The 19,508-nt window shown below is 44.1% G+C and overlaps 1 protein-coding gene across 3 annotated transcripts in view; it reads left to right on the top strand.

Moving 5' to 3' along the window:
* MYO7A (myosin VIIA) overlaps positions 1 to 19,508 on the top strand; it is a 101,026-nt gene that overhangs the window by 38,047 nt on the left and 43,471 nt on the right. For 2 of the 3 annotated variants that reach the window (XM_071557162.1, XM_071557144.1), the window contains exons 3-15: positions 1,541 to 1,654; positions 2,674 to 2,826; positions 8,538 to 8,722; positions 10,171 to 10,292; positions 12,313 to 12,455; positions 12,558 to 12,671; positions 13,489 to 13,642; positions 14,304 to 14,380; positions 15,709 to 15,828; positions 17,039 to 17,181; positions 17,558 to 17,768; positions 18,246 to 18,381; positions 18,788 to 18,894. In XM_071557162.1, the coding sequence (XP_071413263.1) occupies positions 1,541 to 1,654; positions 2,674 to 2,826; positions 8,538 to 8,722; positions 10,171 to 10,292; positions 12,313 to 12,455; positions 12,558 to 12,671; positions 13,489 to 13,642; positions 14,304 to 14,380; positions 15,709 to 15,828; positions 17,039 to 17,181; positions 17,558 to 17,768; positions 18,246 to 18,381; positions 18,788 to 18,894 (1,779 nt within the window). Of the gene's footprint in view, positions 1 to 1,540; positions 1,655 to 2,673; positions 2,827 to 5,680; positions 5,699 to 8,537; positions 8,723 to 10,170; positions 10,293 to 12,312; positions 12,456 to 12,557; positions 12,672 to 13,488; positions 13,643 to 14,303; positions 14,381 to 15,708; positions 15,829 to 17,038; positions 17,182 to 17,557; positions 17,769 to 18,245; positions 18,382 to 18,787; positions 18,895 to 19,508 lie in introns of all 3 variants that reach the window. The other variant, XM_071557153.1, reaches the window with a different exon arrangement.

The raw sequence follows: 19,508 nt of genomic DNA, 5'->3' as shown, positions 1-19,508 counted from the left end.
TCCTTGAGTGTAACCTTACATCCCCATAGCACTCACAGGTTAGTATCTCTCAGAAGTCTTAGTGAATGATGACTTGGATGGTGATGTCTCCAGTTTCTACCACCTAGCATGGAGATGAAGGTCGTTCAGGAGCCCTTGCATCAACCCAAATCTATAAATATACCCTGTCCACAGAAATGGTTGCTGGTGTATGCTCAGGAAATGGGTTATATCAGAGCACATGCAAAGTGATACCTCCTGGTTTTCTCTTCTCCTTCTCCCAGCAGTTTTTCAGGACTTCAAAAGATAGATATTGTATTTGCATTATGCTTAATAGGTACAAGTGGAGCTGGTCCCCAGGAATGTGGTGTTAGGTGGGGCTACAAGTTCACAATATTAATCTCAGCTGCATGAATGCAAACACACCCAGCAACTAGATTGCCCGCAATTTTAGTACATCTTCACACTGAGAATAAGGGTGGAAAATAATTCTGCTTTGTTTCAATGTGGATCCTGCTTGGGGCTTCAGTTTGGAGTTATTTTGAAGTTTGCTTTTCTGATGAGGAAAACAGCTTCTTTAAAAGCTTTTTTGCATTTGAGTAATTTAATATCCAGAGCTGATAAGAAGATAGGCCCTGCCCAGCAGCACTTGACAGACTGCCAGTGACATGGAGTCAGTGGATAGGGGTCAACTGCTTGCTGTGTCTTCCAAAATTAAAACATAGAGATCTCAAATTAAAGTGAAACATTTGAAACATATAAAAGGACACAGCATTTTTTAGGTAAATTCTTCCTTTGGTATAATGGATGCTAAAACTTTGCCCAGCTTCAGGATACAAGTGGACGTGCTCACAGTAGATAAAATCCACTGGAAAGTATTAAATGCAAACAACCCACCTACACATCACACTGGCTGGGAGAACTCCTGAAGAAGTACATATATATCTGCCTCTCTGGTACTGTTCTTAACCCATCTTTATTCATTCTCTTTTCAGCATTCTCCAAAGTATATTTGACAGCCATTATCTGCAAGGAAGAAATGTGCCACAAGGCTCCAAATAAGGCTTAGCAGGGCCCAAAACTATCTCCTAAATGTGATTTTCTCGGTTTGTACGTGACACAAAGGGAAACCTCTATCTGGGTGCATTTTTCTGCCTGTACTGCTGCTCTGTAACCTGTTTCTGCTGGATACAGTCTATGACCAATAACCACTCACAAGCCTGAGAAACAAAGAGATAGTGCAGAGAGTGTGTGCTGTGTGGACCATGTCCTGCTGCTAGTACCTTGCAGCAGGTTTCATAGAATCATTAAAGTTGAAAAAGACCTCTAATATCTTTGAGTCCAACCACTAACTCAGCACTATCATGATCACCACTAAGCCATATCTCCAAGTGCCACATCCAAAGCTTTCCTCAGTATGTGTAGAAAGGCGTGGTTTGTGGTTTGCAAAGGAAGGTGTTTGACTTGTACTGATATGGGTACCAAACATCGGCAACTTGTATCCCAAGGGATGCTGAGCTTTCTGCAGCCCTGAGTATAACTATCTTCTCTTTGGTTCCAGGGGGATTATGTGTGGATGGACCTTAAAACTGGACGGGAATTCGATGTCCCCATTGGAGCGGTGGTTAAACTGTGTGACTCTGGACAGATCCAGGTTGTGGATGATGAAGGCAATGTACGTACAAAGGGTTATGATGACCTTTATACAGCTCTATGGCCTGGCTAGGCCAGGTGTCGTAGGGCCTTGATTATTGACTTTGTTATGGCCTTTATATGTCCTTGGGAGTCAACTGTGCTATTGTTTTCTATTTGTAATGACAAGACAATGTTGTGCCCCTACTTTTGTGGCTGTACTGAGAGTGCAAGGTTGAGAAGCTTCTTGAGTATAATGATAACAGAAAGCCCCAAAATACATTTAGATTGTGTTTTAGATTGAGCAAACCCACCTTGACCTGCTGTTCTTCTGATGTTATCCAGTCCTTCCTGACCTCCTACCAATACCAGATGTGCCCAGACACTGGTTCTCCTTCAATTTCTCACCTCTATTTTTCTGCAATGATGGCTGTTTTAGAGAAAGGTCTATATCACAAGCAGAAGTTGAATCTCTGTCCTTCATGATTTTGGTTTATTTCTGATTGAAATAATAGTAAATGCTTTCACTCCTTTCAAAGATGATAGAAAGAGATTTGGTTTGGCAGGGTCCTTGTGTATAATTTGTAGTGGGTTTTGAAGCCCTTTAGAAGTGGTTAATCTAAACAACACTCTGTCAATAAAAGTATGATTTTACCACCCCCGCCCTTCCCTCTCTCCTCTTCTCTCTTCTCAACAGTATTTTGTGGCAAAATGATGTGAAAATGTAGTTGTGAAGGGAAAAACAAGTCTACTATTTGTTACAAACTCCCTTGATGTGCTGGATGACTGTGCTGCCCTGGAGGAGGCTTCTGCCAGGATGGCTCATGTCTCAAATCTCTTGCTGTTCCAATAAAACTCCAATAAAAAGATGTTTTCCTTCTTCTGTAATGAATCTTTCAAATTTATCACTGCCTTGCCCCAGGAATAGAAGCTGTGGCACATGTGCCAATGTTCATGTATGTTCTTCCATGTGGTCCTTCTGTTTGGAATACACTGTTTCTGTCCCTCATCCCAGTGGTCTCTCATCTGACTTACCTCTCTCTGCCTTTGCTTTCTCCTCAGGAGCACTGGATTTCCCCACAAAATGCCAGCCACATCAAACCCATGCACCCCACCTCCATCCACGGAGTGGAGGACATGATCCGTCTGGGGGACCTGAATGAGGCAGGAATTCTCAGGAACCTTCTGATCCGCTATCGAGAGCACCTCATCTATGTGAGTGTCCACCTCACCTTGTTCTGCACTCTAGCCCCTGCTCCCCTTTGCTCTGGGAAACCCATGTGGGAGAAACCCTGATTGAACTGAACATCTGGGTTTCTACTGTCACTTCGACAGAGTAGTAAAGGGCTTCTGACTTTAGAGGACACATTGCAGAGCTTGTGGATGCCCCCGTGAGTTAGGTAAGGAGAAAAGTCCATGCCACCTTGCTGTACAGCCCCTGCAGAAGTTTTGGGCATATGCATTAACTTCCTGCATAGAATAATCAGTTAAACTCTGGCCATGAGGATGCTAGAGTCATCCTAAACCAAAAACTTCAGTAGAGGTAAACTACATGCTACCGTTCTACCTTCTGCCCCTGAACCATTAACTCATTCAACCCAAGTGGGTGAAGATAACTATTTCTGGAAGTGGAAGGGGTGGAGGAAGCATAGAAGTGCATGCATGAAATAACAGGATTCATGACTTACTAGCTCTGGGCAGCCTGGGATCCTGGCAGCTGATCTCTGGGGACAGCAGTGTCCTTCCTTAGATCAGCTTAGTCATGTCATACCCAATGAATCTAATAAATCCTTGCCAACCCAGCTAGACATTCATAAATTGAGGGGCTCCCTGTAGGGAGCCAGTCAGAACTGCATCTCTTTTCTGTGACAGCATCGCAAAGGCCACCTCCCCACCAGGACAGGAATCGGCATTCAAGCCTCTGTGCTGGTTTTCTCAGGGTGCTATGTGCTATGTTGTCTTGTGAACATTCTTTGGACAGAAATTCAAAGTGCATGTGTGTGTTTGCTGCTAGCTAATCTACTCAAGCAGCCTTTGCAAATATGGAAAATTTGGTATTGCTTTTAAATTCTACAGTTTTCAGATATTCAGGCCTTTGAAGGCCTTTTCAAAGCCATCTGGTCATCTAATTTTTAAAAGGCTCTAGAGACTACTAGATTTTCAGGCCAGAAGAAAATGCAAGACAGATTTCCCAGATAGCATAACCTAACAGACCGTCGCCAGGATTTTATTTATCAAGTCTGCTTGTTGTGCTTGATGTCCAGTGCCTTTTGATAGGATAGTTCTGGATTAGAGCTGGGCGGTAATGGAGAAGACACCACTGTTATATAGGCTGTTCATTTGATTGACAGCTTCTTGTCCAACTCAGGAAGATATCCATCTCTCCTTTCAGTGAGGGAGTCCAATCCTAGAGGAAGGGGACATAACTGCAGAAAAGGCAGCCCTAAGTTCTCAAGCCTGCAGGAGAATAGAGACCTCCAAATTCATCTCTCACTTAGGCACTTTATTTGATGTGTATGATTCTTAAGTCCCCTGTACTGTCAGTTTAGAAAACAAAAAGTGTGACTAAAAATATTCACAAGTTCGATGAACCGAGTTTCTCCATGGAGCTCTTTTTAGGGAGACAGCCATTTATAATGATAAAATAGCAAGTTAGCAGCCCAAATTCATACTTGAGGTGGTGTCTCCATGTTCATAGAGCATCCATGGCAAGCACCAGAGATATCAACAGAGCCTAGGGAGAGAAGTCTGCCATTGAGCTATGCAAACAGAAGTGCCTATTGGATGCGGTGATTGTTTTAGAGATGTCTACAGCTTGGATATCATAGGAGATCTACAGTCAAACCTCGTCCAGCTCAGAGCACATCCATCTTCAAGGGGAGGTGTAGCACTTCTGTGCATAACTAAATTCAAGCAACATGAATGCCACCTGAGAAGTACAGATGGCCAACAATTTGTAGCTGATTGGCTCATTCAGGGAACATGTACTTATCCATTGAGCATTACCCCTTTTTCTCTTGCTTGTGGGCACCCTGCAGTGGCACAAAGTAGATTCCTGCCACTCTCTCTGAGAAAGTTGGGATCATGTTGGGCATTCATTCAGTGGAGTTCCATGTGTCTCTCCTGGTGTCCCCAAGCTATCTGACACGAGCAAGTGACCAGAGATCCTCAGACACAATCTCATGTGTGCAATATCAGATTGCATGTGAATACACTGAGCTCCTTCATAAAAGCTCTGTCTCTGAGCTCTCTCACCAAGCGATTCACAGGCATCTAGGGAGATTATGAGCACAAACAAGCACTGGGCAAAGCGTTGTTTGGCAACATCATACTAATAAGGGCTGATGCAAAGGTCAGCTTCTAACCTGAGGCAAGCAGTGGAGGGTGATTTGGTCTGAATGATTCAGTAAACAGGTCGGTTTCTTTACAAGTTCTTCTGGTCTGATGGGGACAGTGCCATGTGTCCTACAGAGCTACTGGCTAAGGGATGACCTCATCCCACAAAGGTATTTGCATCACAGAGGTTCCAGGTTACTGTACCTTGATTGTTCCACACCACTGATGGCTTTAGAGTGTCAGCCCAAGAACCTGGGCACATCACAGCAATTAGTGCAATCTCAAAATCAGAATGACACTCTCAAAATGACAGAGTCTCCTGATAGAGAGGCACGTAAACCAGCTCTGTTTACATGTCAGTAGTTGGAGGCTCAGGAACCCAACCTTAGCTCTCACCTGTTAAGAATGATGGCACTAGGAGGAGTAGATTTGTGTCAGATGTGGTAAACATTGATGGCAGCTTTGCAAAGTCAAAGTACCATATGGATGTCTTGTGGGTAGGGAACACCCAGTGTCCTGAGGTGTTTTTTATGTGTGGTATAATTTTCTCTGTCTTAAAGATGGTGACATTTCACTGCTTGAAAGGATTTCTGAGCCTACTGAGTAAAGGTGAATTTTCCAACAGGACTTCAGTTCCTCTAGTTTCCTCATGTCCTAGCTTTGAGGAAGATGTAGTTCTGCTCTAATAAAGTATAATTTCCCTTTTTCTCCTCCCTCACATTTTACTCATAAGACAAACTGCGGCGGGAGGGTAAGTATGACTCGGCACTGTCATTTGCAATCACTGTCATGCCCTGCACTGGATCACTTCTTTCTGTTCACCATTGTGGCCTTCTCATTTACTTTGCACCACCATTGCTGCTGCTTCACAAATGCACTGACAGCACCATCCACTTTGGTGCAGAGCTTGACCCTCATGGTGAAGCTGTGACACTTCCTCAGAGCTGGAAACTCCCCAGTATGCGAATTTGGTTAAAGCTTTAAGAACTTCTCAGTAATGACCTTAACTTGAAGGAAAGAAACTTCTGGAGCAAAATGATAAAAACTTGAACAAGGGCTTGTTGCCTTTGGTTTGGCTTGCATGAACTAAGAGAAACTATGCTGAATAGCGAGAGAGTCTGGTGGGGAGCTTGGACTCATAAATAAGGTCAAATCTCTTTATCTGGAGATGAAACCAATACCTGTCACTGCTCTTTAAGGGCTGCCAAAATGCTTGCAATGTTTGGTAGAACTTTAACCCCGTAACAATCCAGATGAAGTCAGCCATGGTGTTCTTGGTAGGGAGGGAAGCAGGCTCAGAAAGGATTTGTTTGGGACTAATTAAAATGTAGGTCATGCAGGCAGAAATGAATTTGCTGGGGGATGTGGTTCCTGTGGTCAGCGACTGTGGAGTCCCTGCTATCAGTAAAGCTTTATTTTCCAAACAAAGGAGGGCTTTGCCATCACCCAGCAATAGAAACCAGGGAGAGAATATTTCCTTGGAAATGCCCTTTAGCCCCTCATCAGCAGAGTGGACAAAGTTTTGCATTCTGTCAGCTGTGAGAACTGGGCAAATTGTGAGTATTTATCAACTAGGAATGACCTACAAAAACAAGCAATAGTACAAGAGTTCATGCTGACAAAGCGTTTTGTGGATCACAAGGGAAGGGTCAGCGAGACTATTCAGAAAGCATTCCTGTCACTAATGGTTAACACCTTTAAAAGTCTCGCTGGCTGCATTTGGGGCAGGGCAGACCAGTGTGACTGAAATGCAGGCACTTCAGACCTCTGCAAGGAGTTAGTCTTTTTTGAAAAGAGGCTCAAGGAAGATGAGAAATATTCCTAAAATTAACCTGGTTATAAACTACGAAGAAGAAAACAGTCCTCCAAGTATCTCAGCCAGGACTCAAAGGAGTCTTCATTAGGAATCTTGCAATCATAATCCCACTCAGAAATTAGGCATGCTCCTTCTCTGAGCACTAAGGCTACCTGCTCTGTCCCCTTTGAAGTCTTCTCTGGGACTTCTTTGCTCCCTTATTTCAATGCTGTCTTCTTCTAAAATCCAGTCTACGTGATTTCACAGCCAATTTCTACCCATTGGATTTGTGACAACATTGTTCTTGAGCTCAAAGAGCTCTTTTTCCCTTACTGGCACTAACCCCCATTACAGAGAAGAATATTGTGTCCCTTCTCAGTTACCACTGTAGAGTCAGACCTCACCTGGGTCTTAACAGAAATTTGCTCTCTGGTTTTGGCCATGAGACTAGAAGATGAGGAGTCCCTAATGCCTTTCAGCATCCCTACAGTGGGACACAATTGCCATCTACTGGCTGCCTTCAGGAAGCCTGAGCTGGTGGCAAGTGTGTAGGTGGTAGCAGATTATTTCTTCTCTTTCTCAAACATCTTTGCCTGTGCAACTTCTGTGGTTTGTGTCGAAGTCTTACTGGTTTTAGGACATGCAGATAAAAACCCATAAGGAGTATTTTACTGATGAAATTACTTATTTTAGTTCCTGAAAAAAATCTATGCAGCAGTGGGGGCACTTTCACTGCTGGTTCCACCAGGAAAGGAAGGTGAGATTAATCTCATAATTTTATTTACCAAAAATTAACCTAGAGAAGATGACTTGGCCCCTTCGAAGTCACAGAGTGAAAGTAGCCTTCATCTCATGCACCCGGTTAACTCAGGGTGGAGGCCCATTGACTCACCTGCTCTAGACATTAACCTTTAGACAGATGAAAGAGAGGAAGAGATCCTTATTCTATGCCTTGAGCTTGGGATGTGTACAAACCTCCTAACCTCAACACTGCATCTGAGCAAGATAAAAAGATCACAGCTTCTTTGGTGAGAGGCTTGAGAGAAACAGCTTCTGGAAGGGCAGAAATTAAAGACTGAGATACTACAAAGGATTTTGCTGCACAAGGCCCAGGACAGCTTTGGTTGTTCAAGTGCCACAGAGAGCATGGGATGGACTAAAGGCCATTTCCAAAATTTCAGAAATAGGTGAGAAGGGATATGTCAGGAATTTGTGAGCCATATCCACGTGCACAGGACAAGGTTTAAAATGATGCATGGAGAGGTTTGATTAGGCAGCAACAGTAGAGAAGAGTGTATTGCAGAGGGAAGTGTAGCAGCTGTTGTGAATTGATAAAAACAGGTTAGGTAGACATCTGTCAGAATGGTTCAGATCCAGCTGGTCCTGCTTTGGAGACATGGGAATAGTCCTCAGGTTTCTTTTATCTCTAGTTTCTTGTTATTGCTGCAATGCAGTAGGTGCGCGTGCATGTGCTGAGTCTGGCAATGTTTTTGTAAATATGAGCTTGACTTGAGACTCTGAATCTTAGCTGAGGAGCATCCAAAATATGAATTAAGGCTTGATCCCATGCTGTGCATGAGCAGGGCTGAGTGCAAACTGATTTAGATAGTTTGGGACTTTTGCTACAGTTTTGCTCCAGGCTCCATCCTGCAAGCATCTCTGACTTGAGCATCATCTTTCATCCAGCTTTTAAAAAGCTTTGATTTTGCTGGCCTCCATCTACACTTCACAAGCTGCCAAAAGCTCTCAGCTATACCTCACTGTCCTCATAAACCTTCATGTGCTTCTCCTCCAGACATACACTGGTTCTATACTGGTGGCAGTAAACCCCTACCAGCTCTTACCGATCTACTCACCTGAGCAGATACGCCTGTACACCAACAAAAAGATTGGTGAGATGCCACCACACATCTTCGCAATTGCTGACAACTGCTATTTCAACATGCAGCGCAACAACAAGGACCAGTGTTGTATCATAAGGTGAGTTGGTGAGTTTCCAAATGGGCCATATCCTGAAAACAGATGCTGAGCAGATGCAACAGGGTTGAATTGGAACAGGTTATCAAACAGAATCAGAAACTGAATGACCAGTTAGATCCCAGTGCTGAGGCAGTCTCTGTTTGCTTCACTCAGTTTCTAGTAAAGGTGCTTTATCAATCCTTTGGTATTTACCCTTACAACCCAATAGATTTCATGTTCATCTTTAACCTCCTCTTTTAAATTTTAACTCAGTACTCCTGCAGACTTCAAAGATGCAAAGATCTATACTTTTTGCACAAGGAAGGGCCAGGGACAAGCTTGATTACTGGACCTGCAGTTATTCACACAGCTGTACTGGTGCCTCCATGCACAGCTCCACTCTGGACCAATCAACCTTGTGCACCAAAGAAATGTCTGGTCACAGTTACGGGTATAGTTCTCTCCAGTTGCTGTCCCAAATGGTGGTATAAGCCAGGTTTTATGACCTCAGCCCTCCAACAAATCCTCCAACTATCCTATCAAATTTTGAACCCACAGTCAGGCTTTGTACTTTTGGGCACCACCTCTCTCCAAGGCATGCCTACCCTAAGTTTCATTACATAAAAAACCATAATTCTGGAACATCCTATGTGAAGTATTTAAGATACATGAATCTGAAAAGGCCATTCAGTAAGGATTATTTTGCAGGTCTAAAAAAGCATCATGTGGGGCCAATGCAGCATGCCACTGGCCTGAGCAGTAAGGCAATTCACCATGGGTCAGGGCTGGGCACTGAACATGAGGAAGATCTTTTACAGGCACTTATTTTGCCTACCCCATATATCAGACAGGCCATAGACTCACACCAAAAGATTTCTGCCCAGTCCTTTCCTCTTGTATCGTCACAAGTTAACTGAAGTATTCTTTCAGTGAAGAGAAAGCTTTGAAGCATAACTCTTGCTTTCGACCCCATAAGCTTCTCCTCTCCTACCTTCTCCTTGTTAGTAGGGGACCTGTGGAAGGGGCCTGCTGTTAAAAGGCTGTATTTCAGTCTGTCTTATTTTGGTAGCTCAAGACTGGTGAAGATGCCCCATGGGGACAGCTAGACCCTAGACCCCAGAGTCATGGTCTGATGATCATACCTGGAAAAGCACTGCCTGAAAGTTGCTTCATGACCTTCTTAGTGGTGATTGAATTATGTCATTTGCTGGGGAGACCCAAACCCAAGAAACAGCTTGGGCCAAATGGAATAAAAAGCAAATACAGATCTTGGCTGGAAGGTGTCTGGTACCATGTCCTGCCATTTGTCTCTCAACCAGTCCTTGGGATGCTGGAAACAAATCCTCAGTGATGTCATCTTGGCTGTGTTAAGAGACCCAGAGACAGCAGTCCCTTTGGAGATAGAGAGAGGGGCACTGACAGGGCTGCAGTATGGCTTTCACTGACCTCCATTCCTGTTGTCTTTGCAGTGGTGAATCTGGAGCAGGGAAGACAGAAAGTACTAAACTGATTCTGCAGTTCCTGGCAGCAATCAGTGGTCAGCACTCCTGGATTGAGCAGCAGGTCCTGGAGGCAAATCCCATTTTGGAAGGTGAGACCCCAGATAATGGAGGCATTCTGTTTTCTAGGGGGGGAAAAAAACCCCAAACAAACAACAAACAAAAGAAAGAAAGAAAGAAACAAACAAAAACTAAAAGCAAAAAGAAACAAAAAAACCCCAAAACTAAACAAACCAGATTTAGAAAACACAAAACATGACCAAATGTAAGTCATTTATGTCACACTTTGAGTTTCAGAAAGTGACAAAAAAAAAAGGCCAAAATCAATACTGTATGCTTTTAATAAACAATATATTCAATTTCTTTCCATCTGAATTCATTTTTCACAACGCTAATATTCTCTGATTTGGATTCTCAATTTTTCCACTCATATTTTTCACAACTATTGTTGAAAGCTAAACATTTCAGCTGACTTGAATTATTTTTCAATTCTGTTATTACTTAAAATTGAAAAAAGTGGTTTTTCCACTTGAAAAAATAATTTTTTTCTCAAAATGTTCAAAACAAAAACATGAATTTTATCAAATTCTGTGTGTATCCAGATTTCAAAAACGCTGATCAATACTTTTTTCAGTATTTCATATTCAACTAAAGCTTTTGAAAAATCTCAGTACCTCTTCCAGTGCTGAAATTACTGAATGAAGAGCACCAATATTCTATCACTGCTGCATTCAGCTGATTATTTGCTTTATTTGGCCATAGTTGCAAAAGTTCTATTCCTATTCTTTGATGGTTCTGTAAAACATCAGTTTAATAGGACCAGAGCTTCACAACACCTTGTGCTGGCCATACACAATGGCAAGCCTCACCTTTTCCTTCCAATTTCAGTGAATGGCAGCAGAATGCAGAAAAATAGAGGGAGTTCAAGAAAGACCCAGATAATGAGAATCATCTTATGGCCTTAATAGGTTGATTGGCAAGCTGTTACTGTGATCAACCCCACTATTTTAATTGGATGTCTGTAAATTAAATAGGTGATCTGACCCTCATGCTCCAAACATGATGCTAATGCAGAAAAATCATGGTTTCCTTAAAGAGTACCAGTGGAGTTTTCTTTAAGAATAGAGGTTTGATCAGGATGGTCTTGTGGAAGGCACCCCTGACCGTAGCAGAGGGGTTGGAACTAGAAGATCTTGAAGGTTCCTTCCACCCCCAAAACATTCTATGATTTTGACCTCCACTACTTGGTAAATAATCCTCTAGGAGTTAACAGCAACATGAATATTCTAACTGCTTTCCATGGATAACGTTAGCACAGCAGACAAGCAGGTTGAGTTTTCCTCCTATGTACTCTGTTGGAGTTTCCTTCAGTTGTGGTATCAAGATGGAACAAGGCTCTCAGAGCACCACAAGGCTGCTTGACCACTGGTGTTGGAAAGCATTGTGGTGCAGGACATGCACACAGGGCATTTTTGAATATGCATTTAGTCACTTCTAGGATTCAGGGAAGAGAAGCTCTGTATTTCAAATGCATCTCCATCATCTGCCAGAAATCCTGAGGCATAAACTCCAGGGCATGCTGGCCAGGTCACTCATCCAAACCCAACAGAGGATGGAGACAGGTACCTTTCAGTGCACAGTCTGTTTGCAGGGAGAAGTCTCCAGCTAGAGGCTGGCTTAGTCCTCTACGTTTCCCTTTTGGATGAGCTGTTTTCTTTCCCTCTCAGTCACCAAATCACTCACCAGCAGCTCTGTCATTTCCTGAACAATGTCGCCTTGCACACTGCATCCAGCTTTGCTCAAGTCTCTTGTATTTTGTTAGCTGCTGCCAAAATCCTGCTGCCTAGCCCTTCTTCCTGGATAAGGTCACCCCATTTCCCAGCTTCCTCCTCTGTGCTCCTCTCTGTATTTCCGAGGGCAGTCACCTGATATATATCTTGTTTCCCCACACCGAGATGAAATTGGTCCAGCCAAACTTAAGGGAAGGCTGTGGGACTGCTTTTTACCTTCTCCACCTCACTCTTTTGATCTTTTTTTTTTTTCCCATGAAACCAGATCCATGATTCTCCATGTATCAGATCCCCTCTAACCCACCGCAATTCCTCCCTGCAGCTTTCGGGAATGCAAAGACCATCCGAAATGACAATTCCAGTCGATTTGGGAAGTACATCGACATCCACTTCAACAAAAGGGGAGCCATTGAGGGGGCGAAGATTGAGCAGTACCTGCTGGAGAAGTCCCGGGTCTGCAGGCAGGTAAGATGATACACCTCCAAGGTGTGGGAGCTGGCACTCAGTCAACTGACCTTTATGGTGGCTGTTCTCCTCGCAGAGGTAACTCTTGATCTTCTACTGCAGGCCCAGGATGAGAGGAATTACCATGTGTTCTACTGCATGCTAAGAGGAATGTCAGTGGAGCAGAAGAAAAAGCTGGGTCTTGGGAAAGCCACGGATTACAACTACCTTGCAATGGTGAGAGTGCAGAAGAACAGAGGTTCAGTGGGGTAGGGTGGTGAAAGGTTGTTAGCAAGGGAAAAAGGAGAGAGGTCCTTCTGCAGCCTAGAGCTGCTTTGCTTGTTATGACATTCCTGAAACTTAGCCACAGGGTTTGAGGAACTACTTTGTCCCACCACCACAAGCCCCACAGTCTTAGTACAAACACTTAAACCCTTTTTCTGGACCAGGCTATTTCCACATTTCCTGTGGAACAGGACACAAGCTTGGATGGTTTTGGTGTATGGGCCAGGCCACTTTTTTGGAAATAACCAGGGTGTTAGATACAACACAATCCTCTTACAGCAGTGGTGGACAAGGAGGAGTGCTTGGCTGGATGCCACATTCTCAGCAGCACAAGAGACTGAGTTGTATATACTCCAAGTGTCCAACCGAGCCAAAGATCTCTAGCCCCACTCCCTACATACCAGTATCGATATCCAGAGGAGCCGATAGAAGCAGATGTGATTAAGGTGCATCAGCAGCAAGACTGAAATGCAGCTTTCTAATTGAATCAGTGGGAGCCTCCAGCTCTTTATCCCCACCTCAGGGAGCTTTTTCTCCTCTGCTGATTGCAGTGAGACACAGAGTAGGTGGGACAACAGGGTAAGTGTAAGTCACAAGGCTGAGCACTGAATCATAGAATACAGGAAGAGGCAGAGGCAGATCCACAAATTCAACATCATCCCTTAAACTAAATGTCTGCTGGTTTAGGGGGAAGCCCTGGATTGTTTAGTTACACCCTGATGCTCACTTGCTTTGGTCCGTGCACTGTGTGATGTCTTTGCCTCTTCAGGGTAACTGCACGACCTGTGATGGCAGAGATGATAGCAAGGAGTACGCCAATATTCGCTCTGCTATGAAGGTCCTCATGTTCACCGACACAGAGAACTGGGAGATCTCCAAGCTGCTGGCTGCCATCCTGCACATGGGCAACCTGCAGTATGAAGGTAGAGGACAAAATACAGGGATATGGTCCAGCATACTGTTACTATTTAATCTGCACACTGAGAGGGAGCCAAGCTTATAGATGGAGGGCTGTATCCAGAACACCTGCTATGGTGCCATGCCAGGGACTCAGGTGCTTATTGTGGTCTGTAAGGACAAGAAAGGAGGAATAATTCCACCTGCCCATGGCAGCGCTGACACGCTACAGTATGCTCAGTGACATCCACCTTTTCTGAATGTATCGAGGTTGAATATGGCCACAGGCCATTCAGTATACTCAGGTTTTACAGGGAGAGAATAATGGAGTGTTTGGCAGGTTCCTGTGTGATTGGATATGCCTTTTAAAGGTACCAAACAGCACTGCTGTCAGAAATGACACAGTGATTTAAAAAGCCTCATTGGAAGACAGAAACCTAAAGCACTTGGATGCTAGTAACACTGCTAACCCCATCAGCCATTTAGGTGTCTGTCAGAGCGAAGTACAGATCTTTTGCAGTCAGCAGCAGGGCTCCAGCAGTTGTGTGAGTTTTCTCTCCCTTCTGATGGCCAGATTTTGCCTGATCACACAGAGACAGTGTAGGAAGACTCTTTCCCTCACCCCATGCACCTTATGCAGAGACATGTCCCCTGCTGATGGCTCTCCCTCCGCCTTTCTTTCCCCAGCTCGGACCTATGACAACCTGGATGCCTGTGAGGTTGTTCAGTCAGCATCACTAATTACCGCGGCATCGTTGCTGGAGGTCAGTGGCTCTGCGACGCTGCTGTCCCCTTTCTGACTTCATCCCAGTATTGCAGCAAAGCTTCATCTGAGCCAGCCTCTCCTTGCACTATGAGCTCTAGGAGGCTGAAGAAACCTGGAAAAGCCATACTGTGCCTTGCACTGGCAGCAGCAAAGGTGGATGTCTCCATCTGAGCTGAGTGTCCAGAGGAGGCCACAAAGATGTGCAGAGGGCTGGGACACCTCTGCTATGGAGATAGGCTGAGAGAACTTGAGCTGTTCAGTCTGGAGAAGAGAAGACTTCAGGGAGACCTTCCAGTACCTAAAGGGGCTACAAGACAGATGGAGAGGGACTTCTGACAAGGGCATGGAGTAATAGGACAAGGGAGAATGGCTTTAAAGTGAAGGAGGGCAGGTTTAAATTAAGAATGAATTCTTGACTGTGAGGGTGGTGAGGCACTGGAACAGGCTGCCCAGAGAATTTGTGGGTGCCCCATCACTGGAAATGTTCAGGACCACGTTGGGTGGGACTTTGATCAGCCTGGTCTAGTGGAATGTTTTCCTGCTTGTGGCAGGGGGTTTGGAACTAGATGATCTTAAAAGGTCATTACAACCCAAACTATCTTATGATTCCATGATTCTATCATCTGAGCTCCCCTTCATGAAAATGGAAAGAAACAGACCCTCTGGTGGCACATCATCCTTAAAAGAACATCCAAAATACCAGAGTCCCTAAAATAGTGTTTCCCTCATTGATGAAAAAAAAGTTCATAACAGTAGCTGAGACAGGTATCATTTATACTCTGAGTATCTGAATTGAGGTGAGATGACCCTCAGTCAAACCATCCATGCAGTGGTTGGAGCATTCTTTAGTGACCTCTCCAAGAGGTAACAGGGCTCCCTGAGGGACATCGTCTCATCTGCATATGCACTCCTGGTCTCAGGGTGTGGTCCACAGCATTCTGCAGGCTGTTTCCATGTACCTTAGGGAGTGGACATTTCCCTGACTTGATCTGAGCAGTATGAAAAGGGGTCAAGGACATGCAAAGCTGCATCCATACTGGTAGCACACAGCTTTGCTTTCTCTTCTTCTCTTCCCACGCCTCATTAACATCTCATACTAAGTCATGGGAACACTTTTCATATTAAAATACAGTATAAAAATATTAATTATTCTGTCTGAAAATGTCTGTGTCACCATTTGAGATACTTCACCTGTCACTTACCTCCAGCTGTGGGAGACTACACTGTTCTTCTCTGGCCATGCATAATCAGGACAGTAGTCCAGGCCATTGTCAGGATGCCTTGTGTCATAAAGTCAGCAGATGTGTTTGATGTTGTCTCTGTCAGGTTGAACCTCAGGATGTGATGAACTGCCTTACCAGCCGGACTATAATCACCAGGGGTGAGACTGTCTCCACCCCTCTCAGCATGGAACAAGCACTGGATGTGAGGGATGCTTTTGTAAAGGTAAATCTTGAGGAATTCCCTTTTGCATCTGTTGATAAGATGAAGAAATCTGCCACTTTTGAGACTGGAGGGTCCACTGCATAGAAAAAGTGTCTCACTTTGTAACCATGTGAGCTCAGATCAGCAGATGGCCTTGAAACCATGTTCTAATTGGGATGCACAAAGACTGAAATGGAAGAAGACCAGGGAGCCTGGTCTTCAGTGGATTTGCAATCTGAGCTTGAGATTGTCTATACTCAAAGATAACCTGCAGAAAGAGCCAGCATTCTGAAATGACCTCACCTCAACTTCAGGAAAGCTTCCCAGCTTGAGCCCCAGGGTTAGATACTCAACTGCTGTAAATCAGAGCAGTTCTATCAACATCTGTATCACCCACACCTGAATTTCAAGATTTGGGCATGTCTGCAGCAGCAAACAAAGGTGAATGTCACAGGAACACAGATAGAGCAGTTCAGCAGCCATCAGAACACTGAGAGCATCACCTGAAGCTTTGGAATGATGAAGGTTTGAGGGGTGGGTGTGTGTCACTGCTGTGCTATTTACAGCCACCTGTAAAATTGCAAGACAAGAATCGGTGGCATGCTTTGGCCAGCTTGGTTCCCCACTTGATCTGTAGGGAACTGGTAGATCAAGCTAGCTGGTTTGATAGCTAACTAGTCTGCAAACCCTGACAGTGACTTCTGTAGTGGTGATGGGCCTTTGAATCAGGCTGCCCTCATGGTAGCATTGCTATAGCTTATACAATAGAAATTAGTAACAGTTTAAAATGTGGAATTCTGGAATTACTGAAGCAGAAATAGCTGTTTCATTGAGCACCTTGTCCAGGCAAGATATCCTTGGCTTGGCTGGCAGTGTCACATGGCTCTGCTGATCTGTAGAGAGAAATGTGTAGAAAGCAAGGAAAGTACTGTCTAGCTTCACAGAGGGTCCATAGATCGAAAATTCTGGGCTATCCAGATTTGTGATTTTGCTTGCAGTTGTCTTTTATCAAGATTTTCAGGTCTCTTTTCCTTGATCTACATAGTGATTCTTGAAGCTTTAAACCATGCCAGGAGTCCAGTACAAATGTTTTTGAGCATGTCCTCAGAGCCTGTCCAGTTGTTGGCCGGGCTTTATGGGAACCTGTGACGTCATGGGTGAAGTGGTGCCACAGGCAAGCAGGGCAAACTACTGAACTGTCTCAGTGAACTCCATATTTGGGATGTTGCAGGGAATTTATGGGCGACTTTTTGTGTGGATCGTGGAGAAGATAAATGCTGCAATTTATAGACCTCCTTCCCAGGAACTCAAAAGTATCAGGAGATCCATTGGCCTTCTTGACATCTTTGGCTTTGAGAACTTCACTGTGAACAGGTATGATGCCTATAAAAGAAGAACCAGGTCTTAACGCTCCTTCACCACCCCAAGCCCAAGGTCTTGCAGTCCTTTCACCTCTCCTGAAGTGAACTGGACTGGGCTGGACCAAGCCTTTTTCTATATGAGAAATTATCAGAGCCAATCAGTTGCAGCAGACAACATGTTTTCTAAATTGGTTTAGAGCACACACACATAATGGCTATAACATTGTTTTGGGGGAGAAAAACTGATTGAACCAATAAGGACATTCTAAGCCAATGGTACTTACTGAGTGGTTGACAAGGTCTGAGAGTTGCTTCAAGCACAGAGAGAGATATAGAAAAATAAACTATGGCGGATCCAAAGTGATCTTTTCTTGACCTTCCCTCCACAGTTTTGAGCAGCTTTGCATTAACTTTGCAAATGAAAACCTGCAGCAGTTCTTTGTGCGCCACGTCTTCAAACTAGAGCAGGAGGAGTACAACCTCGAGAACATCAACTGGCAGCACATCGAGTTCACTGATAACCAGGATGCCTTGGACATGATTGCCATCAAGCCCATGAACATTATCTCCCTCATTGATGAGGAGAGCAAGTTCCCCAAGGTGTGTTTTGGGCACAGCCTTGCTGCCAATGACTCTCCTGTTTTTATCGCCTTTGCACTTGCATGCTGGCACCCTATGAGAGATCTGCTCAGCCTCAAACACACATTCACCAGTGGGATGCCTGTTTATAGTTTTTATTGCTCTCTTATATTTTCTTCCATAAGTATCACAACCATACTAAAACAAGTGTTTCTGATGGAAAAATATGCCTCCAAGAGGCTCAAGAATATCTATTTATAATGTTTAAGAGAAAATAATGTTAAATATACTCCTTCTGGAGGATTATCTTGAATATAGCACAATATATCTGTGGTATTTAATCAATTTCTGCATTTGAGATATCCTCTCCAATACGTCTTCTTTCAAAATAAATATTCATTTTAACCTGAGACAAAAAAGAAATGTGCTATTGATTGGAAAAAAATTTTTAATGGAACTAACTTTGGTTAAATGTCACATCATTTCCTGCATGCACAGGGTACAGATGCCACCATGTTACACAAGCTGAACTCCCAGCACAAGCTTAACACCAACTATATTCCTCCGAAGAATAACTATGAAACCCAGTTTGGCATTAACCACTTTGCTGGAATTGTTTACTACGAAACAAAAGGTATGGGGCAGTTCCTGGTGCACTGCAGGTTGCAGGGGGATGCTCAGGGATAGATGAGGTGCTGCTGTGTTGGAGCAGAGTGGGATGGTAGTCCATAGTAATGTCAGTGTATTTGTTTTCTGGCTGCAATGACTTGACTCTTCAACTCTGCCCATGAGTTGCAGAGTTTGGTGCTTTTTCATTCATGTGTGCCTGTGACAGAATGGCAATGCTTTGCACCACATGCATCTCTGATCCAGTCTCAAGATGCACCTCTGTCTTCCTTCTCACAGTCTCTCTGCCCACGCATTCCTTTCATTACTTCACCAAGAACATCTGGTAGTCCAACAACCCAGAAGCTGCTTGCAGCTCACATACTGCCCATGTTACACTATGTCATCTATGTGTTGTCCCATTATTTCCCTAGGTTTCTTGGAGAAAAACAGGGACACGCTGCATGGAGACATCATTCAGCTGGTGCATTCCTCAAAAAACAAATTCATCAAGCAGATCTTCCAAGCAGATGTGGCAATGGTAATGCAGGCAGGAGAAGATCTTTATTCACAAGGAGGGGTGTTCCTGGAAGGGGTGGAACATTTGCAGAGTCATATAGCTCTGATGCTGCTTGGGATGTTTCAAACCTGTTAGTGTGAACCAATCATCAGAAAGTGTTAATGCAGTGCCATGGGTACATCCACACTCACACCCCCAGTTCACTGCATTTGGTTCATCAAATATGACTATTTTGCTGTGATTACTCCTCTCCTAATTGGGTAAGATTTGGAACAATTAGGTTTTTTATTATAGACATCTGAGAGAAAAAGAGCTGTCCCTTCCAGTTAAGTCACCCAGATCTGTGTATGAGTGAGAAGTAAATGGAGAGGTCAAGTTTAGATTAGGTATTAGGCAGAAATTCTTTCCTGTGAGGGTGATGAGATACTGGCACTGGTTGTCCAGAGAAGCTCTGGCTGCCCCATCCCTGGAAGTGTTCAAGGCCAGTTTGGACAGGGCTCTGAGTAACCTGGTCTAGTAGAATGTGTTCCTGACCACATCAGGGGGTGTTGGGACTAGATGGTCTTTCAGGTCCCTTCCAACCCAAACCATTCTGTGATTCTAAGTAAAAACCAAATACTTGTAGACCAGAGCAA

This window comes from Pithys albifrons, chromosome 1, assembly GCF_047495875.1.
Source record: "Pithys albifrons albifrons isolate INPA30051 chromosome 1, PitAlb_v1, whole genome shotgun sequence".
Classification (NCBI taxonomy): Eukaryota; Metazoa; Chordata; class Aves; order Passeriformes; family Thamnophilidae; genus Pithys; species Pithys albifrons.
Note: the sequence above shows the minus strand (reverse complement) of the source record. Positions and strands in the feature narration are given on the sequence as shown.